The 12,254-nt window shown below is 38.0% G+C and overlaps 1 protein-coding gene across 25 annotated transcripts in view; it reads left to right on the top strand.

Annotated features, from left to right (window-relative positions):
* The window catches only part of ZDBF2 (zinc finger DBF-type containing 2), a 38,577-nt gene that overhangs the window by 8,122 nt on the left and 18,201 nt on the right, over positions 1-12,254 (top strand). For 2 of the 25 annotated variants that reach the window (XM_017946865.3, XM_009182874.4), the window contains one exon: positions 7,786-7,888. The exons of 22 other annotated variants lie outside the window; for them this stretch is intronic. In XM_017946865.3, coding sequence (XP_017802354.1) covers positions 7,835-7,888 — 54 coding nt within the window. In that variant the 5' untranslated portion in view covers positions 7,786-7,834. Of the gene's footprint in view, positions 1-7,782; positions 7,889-12,254 lie in introns of all 25 variants that reach the window. One more of the 25 variants, XM_017946866.3, reaches the window with a different exon arrangement.

Consider the following 12,254-nt stretch of genomic DNA (forward strand, 5'->3'; position numbering starts at 1 on the left):
ACCTGGTGGGGATTGGGCTTCTACTGTACCCATTACCCAAATCAGAGAAGTCGATTCTTTAAGACATTGTAGGCTAATGTAAGGACTTTGAATTTTATTTCAAGTGAGATGGGAGAGCATCTCAAAGTTTGAGCATAGGAGTTAAGTCATCTACTTTGTGTTTTAAAAGGCTCATTCTGGCTGCTGAGGGAAAAATAGTTGGTGTAGAGATTTAAAAATTTTGTTATCGTGATATAACTCATACACCATATACTTGACCCTTTAAGGTGTATAATTCAGTGAGGTTTTGTTATGTTCACAAAGTTGTACAACCATTGTCTAATTCCAGAACATTTTCATCACCCTAGAAGGAAGCTCTGTACCCATTGAGCAGTAACTGACTCCTCCCTTCTATCACTAGCCCCTGGCAACCACTTGTCTATTTCCTGTCTGTGTAGATTTGCTTATTCTGGATATTGCATGTAAATGGAATCAAACATTGTGTGGCCTTTTGTGTCTGCTTTCTTTAATGTAGCATAATATTTTCACAGTTCATCCATGTTGTAACGTGCATCACGACCTCCTTCCTTTTTATGGCTGACAATGTTCCATTACATGGATATATCATATTTTGTTTATTCATTGAGCAATTTATGGATATTTGGGTTATTTTTACTTTTTGACTGTTATGAATAGTGCTGCTATGGATATATGTGTACAAGTTTTTGTGTGGACATATGCTTTCACTTTTCTTAGGTTTACATGTAGGATGGAATTGTTCGGTCATGTGGTAATTGTGTTTAACTTTTTTGAGAGGGTGCCTCACTGTTTGTCAAAGTGGCTGTACCTTACCACCAGCAATGTATGAGGGTTCCAGTTTCTCCACATTCTTGTCAGCACTTGTGGTTGTCTTTTTTGTTGTTGTTGTTGTTGTTATAGCCATCTTAGTGGATGTGAGATGGTATCATTTTGGTTTTGATTTGCATTTCCTTAATGACATACAGTGTCTTTTCATTCGCCATTTGTATATCTTGTTTAGAGGGATGCCTATTCAGATCCTTTTCCTGTTTTTAATTGTGTTGTGTTTTTATTGTTGAGTTGTAGAAGTCTTTATATATTTTGGATACTTGACTTTTATCAGACATATAATTTACAAATACTTTCTCCATTCTGTGGGTTGTCTTGTTACTTTTTTTTTTTTTTTGAGATGGGGTCTTACATCATTGCCCAGGCTGGAGGGCAGTGGTGCGATCATGGCACACTGTAGCCTCAGCCTCCTGGGCTCAAGCAGCTCTCCTGCCTCAGCCTCCCAAGTAGCTGGGACTACTGGTGTGCACCACCATACCCAGCTAATGTTTTATTTTTTGTAGAGATGGGGTCTCACCATGTTTCCCAGGCTGGTCTCAAACTCCTGGGCCCAAGTGATTCTCCTGCTTTGGCCTCTGAAAGTTTTGGGATTACAGGCAGGAGCCACCACACCTGGCCTTCTTTTCACTTTCTTGATGCTATGTTTTGATACACAAAAATTTTAAATTTTGCTATGTTTTGCTCATGTGTTTTGGTGTCAGAAGTGTTGCCTAATCTCAGGATTGAAGACATATGCCTATGTTTTCTTCTAAGAGTTTTATAGTTACTCTTACATTTAGGTCTTTTATCCGTTTTGAGTTCATTTTTGTATAAGGGTGTGAGATAGGGCTATACTTTTTTTTTTCTTGCGTCTGTAAAATTAAATCTATTTCCTAGAAATCATGTTAAAATTCATGCTCATCAGAGCTCACCCTGTGCTACCCATAGTGGATTTATATATGTATGTATTTATATTGATTTGTTTACTTTTATTATTTTTACAATAATTATACGTATTTATGGGGTACAGTGTGATATTTTGATACATGTATATAATGTGTAATAATCAAACTGGTAATTAGCATACTAATCGCCTCAAACATTTATCATTTCTTTGTGTTGGAAACATTTAAAATCCTCTCTTCAATTGTTTGGAAATTTACAATCAATTATTGTTAACTATAGTCATCCTACAGTGCTATATAGGACACTAGAACAACTAGAACGTATTCCTCCTATCTAGCTGTAATTTTGTATTCATTAATTATCGTCTCCTAATTTCTCTCCCCTGACTTCTTCCCAGCTTCTAGTAATCACCATTCTGTTCTCTACTTTTATGAGCACAACTTTGATGACAAGATTTTCTTCTTTTATGGCTGAATTGTATTCCACTGTGTATATATACCACATTTCCTTTTTTTTTTTCTTTTTTCCTTTTTTTTTTTTGTGAGGTAGAGTCTTGTTCTGTCACCCAGGCTGGAGTGCAGTGGCATGATCTTGGCTCAGTGCAACCTTTACCTCTTGGGTTCAAGCAATTCTCCTGCCTCAGTCTCCTGAGTAGCTGGGATTACAGGAGCATGCCAACATACCTGACTGATTTTTGTATTTTTAGTAGAGATGTGGTTTCACCATGTTGGCCAGGCTGGTCTTGAACTCCTGACCTCATGTGATCCACCTGCCTCAGCCTCCAAAAGTGTTGGGATTACAGGCATGAACCTCTGTGTCTGGCCCTTTTTTCTTTTATCTGTTGATGGACACTTAGATTGATTCTATATCTTAGCTATTGTGAATAGTGCTGTAGTAATAAATGTTGGGGTGCAGATATCTCTTTGATATACTGATTTCCTTTCCTTTGCATAAATACCTAGTCAGTAGGATTGCTGGATCATATGATAGTTATATTTTTAGGTTAGTTAGAAAACAGTTGTAGGTGCTTGGAGTGACTGTGGGACCAGAGTCCTAGGCTCATAGGTTTATGAACTTATTGTTGCACCTGGATCTTGGGGTACAGATTTGCTCTTTGGTGGAGTTGGATGTCTTTTCTCTTTCTCCTTTGCACGTCTGTTCTGCCAGTGAGATTTTTACTTTTGGAAGTTTTCATGACAGTAACTATTGTCTTTTTTACTTGCCAGATGTAGGACTTCTTTGATCATTTCTTGTAAGACTGATCTAGCGGTGATGAATTCCTTCAGTTTTTGTTTCTCTGGGAAAGACTTGATTTTTCTCTCATGTCTGAAGGATAGCTTTGCTGGGTATAGTATTGTTTGGCTGTTGGAATGGTTTTAGCACTTTCAATATATCATCCCGTTCTTTGCTGGCCTTTAAAGTTTCGCAGATAAATCTGCTGTTAGTCTAATGATGATTCCCTTATATGTGACTTGATGCTTTTGCTGTTTTTCAGATTCCATTTTTGGGGGTCTTCGACCTTTGACAGTTTATAATGTGCCTCAAGGAGGACATTTTTGGGTTGAATGTATTTGGGATTCTTCGAGCTTCCCATATCTGAATGTCCATAGACTTGGGAAGTTTTTTGCTATTAGTTCATTAAATAGGTTTTCTATGCCTTTCTTCTTGTCTTCCCCGTCTGGATTCCCCTAACACAAATATTTGTTCACTCAGTGGTGTCCCATAAGTCTTGTAGGTTTTTTTCACCTCTTTTGCATCATTTCTTTTTTTTCCCTCTTACTGGGTAATTTCAAATGACTGATATAAAAATTTAGAGATTTCTTTCTTCTATTTTATCAAATCTGCTGTTGAATCTCTCTATTGTATTTTTTATTTCATTCATTGAATTCTTTAGCTGTAGGATTCCTGTTTGGTTCTTTTTTATGATTTTTTTCTGTGTTGAATTTTTGCTCATATGTGAATGGTTTTTCTGATTTTGTTGAATTGTCTATGTATATTTTCTTGTCTCATTGAGTTTCCTTAAGATCTTTATTTTGAATTCTTTTTCAGAATTAGTTTATTTTCTTTTCACTGGTTTTTTTTTTTTTTTTTAAATGAGAAAGTTATGTTCCTTTGGTGGTGTTATATTTCTTTGCTTTTTTATGTTTCTTATATCCCTGCATTGATGTGTCTGCATCTGGTGGAATAGTCACTTCTTCCATACTTTCTGGAGTGGCTTTCATATTGAATAACTTTCACCTGCAGCTGGGCTTTAATGTGCTACTTGGGAGAGTGTGGTTACTCTGTTGCCAGATAGATGCAGTGGTATATAGTCTTCATTCCGTTTCTTCAGCTGTGTTCACCATTAGCAATAACTGTGGGCACCTCAGTGGCCTACACTGTAGAAGTCTGTGGCAGTGGCAGCAGCATAGGCTGAATGTCCTTGATGTCAAGGGCTTCTGGGATCCACCTGTTCTTGTTTTCATTACAATGTGGAGACTTAGCTGAGTAGATTCCTCTTGGTGTTAGGTCTGACACGGCCTGTAAGCAGCTTTAGTAGCACTGTGTTCCAGTTGCAGGTGTTTGGAGTGGCTGTGGGACCAGGGTCCTAGGCTCATAGGCTTATGAACCTATTGTTGCACCTGAATCTTGGGGTACAGATTTGCTTTTTGGTGGGGTTGGATGTAGGTTGCCCACAGAGCCAGGACCTGTCACTTTTAGGCACCCCCTAGTAGCTGGGGCCCAGGGAGTCAGGTTGTAGCTGAGATTTCTACCCCTGAAGGGCAGGGCACAGCACTGACCTGACTCCAGGGAAAAATAGTTGCTCTGGAGGTTTGATCCTGGGGAACAGGGTGTGGCTGCAGTTCAGAAACGTGAGCCAGTAGAGCTCAGTGGCAACTTAGGTCTCAGGGGATGAGGCATTGTGTAGTAATGACTCGACACTGGAATGGTAGGACTCAGCAGCAGCAGATAATAGCTATTGTTTGGACCCTGGGTAGGGCAGGGAACAGTACAGTGACTCCATTCCCCAGGTAAAGGCATGTCTCAGCAGCTCAGACTCTAGGGGTCTAGTCTGGTCTAGGAAAGCAGAGTACTAGAGTTGTTTGGCTAGTAGAATGAGGTGTCTAAGCTTAGCCACTGCTCTCTTTCCCTGGGACATGAGGTACTCAGCCTTGGGGTACACAGCTGCTCAGCTTGGCCAGGACACCATTTCCCCAGGGGGCAATGTGCTGCTTCAGTTCAGGTTTGGGAGGGGATCGGGGACAGTGGCGTGACTGTTCCGGGCGGCCATTTCTCTGGGTGCCACTTCAGCTTAGGTACTGGGTTGTGTGACTACTCTAAATATCTAAGGCAGTTTCCTGCAATTCAGGATGCTACTTCAACCTAGGCACTGGGGACGCGTGACTGCTTTGAGCCACAAAGGTACTATTTTCCTGGGAGGCAGGGTACCACTTTAGCTCCAGCCTGATGGGGTGAGAGCAGAGGTGGGTGAAGTTTCTTCATTTCTTCTTGATTCTATGAGGAAGGATTTAGCTACTGTTTGTATCTTGGCCTGGGGATGTCAGGCCACTGGGCTGGGATGATTCAGCAGTGGCTTAGCCTCAGGGATGAAAGGGAGCCGTGGCTACTTGCCCTTGGAGCAAAACACGTTTCAGCCATAGTTCCACTTGCAAGGTGGTGTAGCCACATGTCCTTTCCAAATAGTTTACAGGGGCCATGGCACAGTATTGGATTCTTCTTTCAGGGGAACACAGTGATGTAGACTCCAGATAGCTCCTTCAGCTGGTCTTCGTCCTTGTGAGGACTGCAGGGGTGAGGTCTGTAGGTGTACAAGGTATTAATGGGGGTTGGTTGTTGGAATCCTCTTGCTTGCCTCCTTGCTATAGGGAGAAGTTCTTCCTGGTTCCCCGCTGATCCCGGTTGGGAATGGGGTGCTGGAGGCCTGGCATTCCCTTCTACTTTCTGTGTTGCCATTCTGAGTTCTTTGCTCACCCTGGTTTCTGTTTCTCCTCTGATGCACTCCATTGCCCTTCTTAAGTTGTTTTTGTTAAGATATAGTGGTTTGTTCATTGTGCTGGCCATCTTTTTCCAAGTTTATTCTTTTGCATGTGATGTACAGTAGTACCAGCACCGTTTGTTGAAGACTATCCTTTCCTGATTCAATTGCCTTGACATCCTTGTTGAAAATCAGTTGACCATAAATATAAGGTTTACCTCTAGACTTTCAATTCCATTTTATTTATCTATATATCTGCTCTGATGCCAGCACCACATAGTCTTGATTACTGCAGCTTTGTAGTAAAATTTGGAATCATGACATTTGAGTCCTCCAACTTTGTTCCTCTTTTTCAAGATTGTTTTGGCTATTCTTGGTTCCTTGTATTTCCATATGAATTTAAAGATTACCTTGTTAGTTTCTGCAGAAAAGCAGCTGGAATTCTGATAGGGATTGTGTTGAATCTGTAGATACATTCATGGGGAATATACATCTTAATATTAAGTCTTCCAGTCCATGAATAGAGGTATGTATTTCCATTTACGGAGAGATTTAAAATCTTTCAACAGTGTTTTGTAATTTTCAGTGTACAAGTTTTACACTTCTTATGCTAAATTTATTCCTAAGCATTTTATTCATTTTGATGCTATTGTAAATGGAATAGTTTTCTTAAGTTCATTTTGGATTGTTTGTTGGGAGTGTATGGAGAGCTTCAATAGATTTTTAAATATTGATCTTGTATCATACAACCTTGCTGACCTTGTTTATTAGTGCTAATTGTTTTTTTGTCGATTCCTTAGGATTTTCTATATACTAGATTATGTCCTTTCCAAATAGTTTTACTGCTTTTTTCCCCAATCTGGATGCCATTATTTCTTTTTCTTGCCTAATTGCTCTTGCTAGAATTTCTAGTATGATAAGTGTTAAATTACGGTAGTGAGAATGGATATCCTTGTTTTGTTTTGAATCTTGGGAGAAAACTTTCAGTCTTTTGTCATTAAGTTTGATGTCAGTTGTGGGTTTTAGCATTCTATTCCTAATTTGATAAGTGTTTAATCATGAAAGGGTATAGGCTTTTGTCAAACGCTTTTCTGCAACTATTAGATAAGTATGCGTTTTTTTCCTTTAGTCTATTAATATAATATATTACAGTATTCGTCAGCTCAGGCTGCCATAATAAAATACCATAGACTAGTTAACTTAAATCAGCAGTCCCCAGCCTTTTTGGCACCAGGGACCAGTTTCGTGGAAGACAATTTTTCCACAGACAGGGTGGAGGGGTGGTTTTGGGATTTAACTGTTCCACCTCAGATCATCAGGCATTAGATTCTCATAAGGAGCACACAACCTAGATCCCTTGCATGCACAGTTCACAATAGAGTTTATGCTCCTATGAGAATCTAATGCCTCCACTGATCTGACAGGAGGTGGAGCTCAGGTAGTAGCACTTGCTTGCCTGCCGCTTACCTCCTGCGATGTGGCCCAGTTCCTAGCAGGCCATGGACCAATTCCTAACAGCCCTTCTTACTGTGTCCTTCTGTAGCAGAGGGAGAGGGCAATTTCTCTTCCTATTTTATAAGGCCACCAATCTTATTGAATGATGTCGCTACTGTTATGACTTCATTTAACCTAAATTACCTCCTAAAAGCCCTGTTTCCAAATACAGTCACATTAGGGGTTAGAACCTCAACATGTGAATTTTGGGGGGGATGCAGTTCAACCTATAGCAGTTAGATTGGTTGGTTTTCAGATGTTAAACTAATCTTGCATTTGTGGGCTAAATCCCACTTGGTCATGGTATATAATCCTTTTTATATGTTGCTGGATTTGGTTTGCTATTAATAATATTTTGTTGAGGATGTTTGCAGCCTTGTATTTCAAGGCTTTGGAGAACTATAAAAGCAGTGAAGTAATATGGGGCCCATATCTAGTGAAGTGCTTAACAGAAACAATGGAAGCCAAAAGAAAGAAAACAACTGCGCCTAGAATTCTCTACTCAATACGTATATCTTTTAATAAGGAAGGTGAAATAAAACTATTTTCAGGAAATAAAAATTAAGGGAATTTGTCACCAGCAGACTCTCACTAAAGGAAAAACTAAAAAGGAGTTCTTCAGGCAGAAGGAAAATGATTCCCGATGGAAGCTCAGAGATACAGGAAGTAATGAAGAACAGTGGAAAGGTAAATATGTAGGCAATCTAAGTGAATTCTGTCTTGTGGGATGAACAACAATGGCATATAAATTGGGAGGGGAGTAAATAATGTTAATTTCTAAGGACTTTGCATTGTTTATAAAGAGAATAAAAGTAACAAGTAATTTTAGACATTGACAGTTCAGGGTTGCTCATTGTAATCTCTTACCAAAATAGACTATGAAAAGTCTATAACTAACTACAGAGTTAACAGAAAGGGAAAAATTGAAATGATGAAATGTAGTCCACAAGAAGACAAGAAAGGAGAGGAAAAGGGATAATTGTATAGGCAAGAATAACAGATTGAAAAAGAAAAAGTTAAATACAACTCTATCAATAATATATTAAGTGAAAATAGATTTGATGCTTGAATTACAACTGTATTCAATATTTTGTCAGAGGTCCTACTCAAGGAAATAAGGAAAGAAAAATAAAAATGATAAAGACTGGATAAGAAGAAATAAAACTATTATTTATACACAACATGTGGACATAAAAACTCAAAAGATATCTAGGTAAACCATTAGAATCAATAAGTGAGTTAAAAAAGGTGGTTAGACCAATGTAAAAAGAAACTATTTTTATATACAGATACCATGTAGAAAATGAGATTAAAAAATTACAATAGCATCAAAGAACATCAAAATCTAGGGAATAAACATGAGAAAATGTGAGATCTTTAAACTAGAAACTATAAACATTGAAAGAAATTTTCATGTTCATGGATTGAAGAATCAATATTGTAAGCATGTCGTTTGTGCCTAGATTGTTATATTTATCCAACGTAATTTCAATCAAAATCTCAGAGAATTATTTTTTTTAATGAAAAGCCAATTCCAAAAATAAATGTGGGAAAGTAAAAGGCTCCAGAAGAACTAGGATAATCTTAAGAACAAAGTGAATAGATGTCCTCTATTAGATACTAAAACTTAGAAACTTTAGTCTTTAAAATAATATAGTCTTGCTGCAGAGTTAGACCATGGAAACAAACCAGGAATTCCAGAAACAGACACATATATGGACGTCTGATTTGTAACAAAGGTGGTGCTGCACAGCAGTGAGGACAGAACTTTCTTCAATAAGTGATACTGGGTCAATTGAATATTCATATGGAGAGGAAAGTGAAACTTTATTGCCGAATCACCCTGCATATAAAAATCAGTTAGAAGTAGACTGTAGACATAAATGTTGTAGCCAAAATAGTAAAGCTTCTAGAAACAGGAGAAAATCTCTAGGACTTTGATGGTAAAGAGAGATTTCTGGCCACAAAAACCACTGACAAAAAAAGATAAAAACTCTGGACTGCAGTAAAGTTAAGAAACAATGGAAGATGTTTAAGAAAGTGAAAAGAAGCTCCAGAGAGGAAGATGGTACTCGAAACACATATAATTGAGCAAAGAACTGGTGTCCAGAATAAGGAATTTCTACACATCCATAAGGAAGAGACAGAACATCCATTTGAAAAATAGAGAGACTTAACAGACCCAACATAAAAGAGGATATCCAGATGGCCAGTAAATATGAAAAGCTATCACAAAAATTACAGATTAAGGCCACAGTGATATAACAGTAAACATCCTTATAATTGCTAAAATGAAACAGACTGACAATACCAAGTGTTGATGAGGAGCTAGGAATACTGCTGGTAGGAATATACATTGGTACAGCCACTTTGGAAGACTGGTCGATAGTGAGTACTAAAGCTGAGCGTGCGCAAATTTTTATGACCCAGAAGTTTCACTCCTATTAATGTACTCAACAAAAATACATGCACATTGGCACCAAAAGACACATACAAGAAGGTTCTTCACAGCATTATTAGTAATAGCCAAAAGCTGGAAACAACACAATTGTCCGTCAAGAGTAGAATGAATGAATGAAATATGGCATATTCATACAATGAAATATTATGCAGAAAAGAAAATGAACAGATTCAGCTAATATGGATGAATATCACATATATAATTTGAGTAAAATAAGCTGAATGCAAAAGCATACATATTATATGACTCCATTTATATACATTTCAGAAAATTTCAAAACTATAGTATTAAAAGTTAGGTAATAGTTACTTTTGGGGAAAAGGGAAGGGATATTAGATTGGGATGGGACATTACAGGGATTTCTGGATGCTTGTCAACTTTTCATGGATAGATGGTAAGGATGTGTCTACTTTGTGATAGTTGATTGAGCTGTATGCATATGATTTTTGTACTTTATGTATGTTATACATCAATTCAAAAAATCTAAAGGAACTGACACCTTATGGGATGTAAATGAAGTTTTCTATTCACATTTCTTTTTTCTTTTTGCCTTGGCAGAGAGAGGACAAGGTTGGATTTTATTATTTATTTTTGTAATTTCAACTTTTATTTTAGATTCGGGGGGACACATGTCCAGGCTTGTTACGTGGGTATATTGTTTGATGCTGAGGTTTGGGTTACAAATGATCCCATCATTCAGGTAGTGAGCATAGTACCTGATAGGTAGTTTTTCAGCCCTTGCCCCCTGCCCTGTCTCTCCTGACCCAGTATCTCCCAGTGCCTTTTATTCCCATCTTTATGTCCACATGTACCTAATGTTTAGCTCCCACTTAAAAGTGAGAACATGCGGTATTTGGTTTTCTGTTCCTGTGTAAATTTGCTTAGGATGATGGCCTCCAGCTGCATCCATGTTGCTGCAAATGACACCATCTCATTTTTTATGGCTGTGTAGTATTCCATGATGTATATGTACCACATATTCTTTATTCAGTAAGGTTGGATTTTAACTGAATATTTACTTGTTTCCTTGTGCATTTGTCCCCTTTAACCACCAGGCATTCTAACTCTGGTGATGGGTCCTGGACAGTGGAGAGTTTTGTAGCAGGATTTTGAAAGTGTCATAATGTAGATTGTTCCTGGGGCTAGGAGCACTAGCTAGCATGGACCTCTGAAGTCAACATGGAAGAAGATAATGCCAAGAGTTGTAACAGTGGTCAGGAGTTAGCAACCTGATTTAAGTTCTTTAACACCTTTACCGGGATATTTTAAAATATCTTTTCTAAGTATTGTTAAATTAAAATGCACTATTAAATTATAAATAACATGTTAGAAATATGCCATTTCCTAGCATGATACAAAGAAAGAGGATAAGCTTTGGAGTTATTAAAATCCTGGCCTTGCTGTTTGCTCAGTATAAAACTTTGGGCAGTTTACTCTAATTCTTTTTTTTTTTTTTCTTTTCTTTTCTGTTTTTTTGTTGTTGTTGTTTGAGACAGAATCTCCCTCTGTCACCCAGGTTGGAGTGCAGTGATGCAGTCTCAGCTCACTGCAACCTCCGCCTCCAGGGTTCAAGCAGTTCTCCTGCCTGAGCCTCCCCAGTAGCTAGGACTAGGCACGCAGCACCACCATGCCTGGGTAATTTTTTTTTGTTCACTAGAGACGGGGTTTCGCCTTGTTGGCCAGGCTGGTCTTAAACTGACCTCAGGTGATCTGCCCACCGCAGCCTCCCAAAGTGCTGGGATTACAGGCCTGAGCCACTGTGCCCAGCCCAGTTTACTCTTAATTTTTTGTACCTTAGTCTTTTCATGCTAAATGGGGACAATATTCTTAGTGAAAAGTCAGTGAAGATTACTGTGTAAATGGAATAGCACTGTGTTTGGTACATCATAGGTGCTCCATAGGTAGACTTTTTCCCATTCTGCTTGCTAGTCCACTAAATAATATTAGTAAAGAAAGAATCTTTCTAACTGTAGAGAGAATTACAAGTCTGAAAAATTTAGTGTATTTTAATTTTGTGTTCAAGTTAGGATTTTTAATTTCTGAAAGAAAATAAAGGGGCCTTTTTTGTCAGTTAATCTTTGACCTCTTTTAATACAATAATCCAACCCTGTTCTCTCTCTTAACAGATTTTCATTTTAAAAAACATTTACTCATTGAAAAAGATAAGAATTTATAAGAAAAATTGAAAAATTACCCATAACTGCACCACACTGACATCTGTACTAGTAAGGTTTGGTATACATACACACTATTCCCCCGTTATCTGTGGTTGGTTTCAGTTACAGCCAAACATGACTGGAAAATATTATATGGAAAATTCCAGAAATAAATGGACAAATAAATTGCACGTCATTCTGAGTAGCTTGATGAAATCCTTTGCTGTCACTCATTGTCCCACTCAGAATATGAATCATCCATTTGTCCAGCATATTCCTGCCGTTTATGCCATCTGCCCATTAGTCACTCAGTAACTGTCTCGGTTATTAGATCAACTGTTGGATATCATGGTGCTTGTGTTCAAGTAACCCTTATTTTACTTTTATTACAGTGTATTGTTATAATTGTTTTGTTTCATTATCAGTTATTGTTGTT

The sequence above is a fragment of the Papio anubis genome, chromosome 10, assembly GCF_008728515.1.
Source record: "Papio anubis isolate 15944 chromosome 10, Panubis1.0, whole genome shotgun sequence".
Taxonomy (NCBI): Eukaryota; Metazoa; Chordata; class Mammalia; order Primates; family Cercopithecidae; genus Papio; species Papio anubis.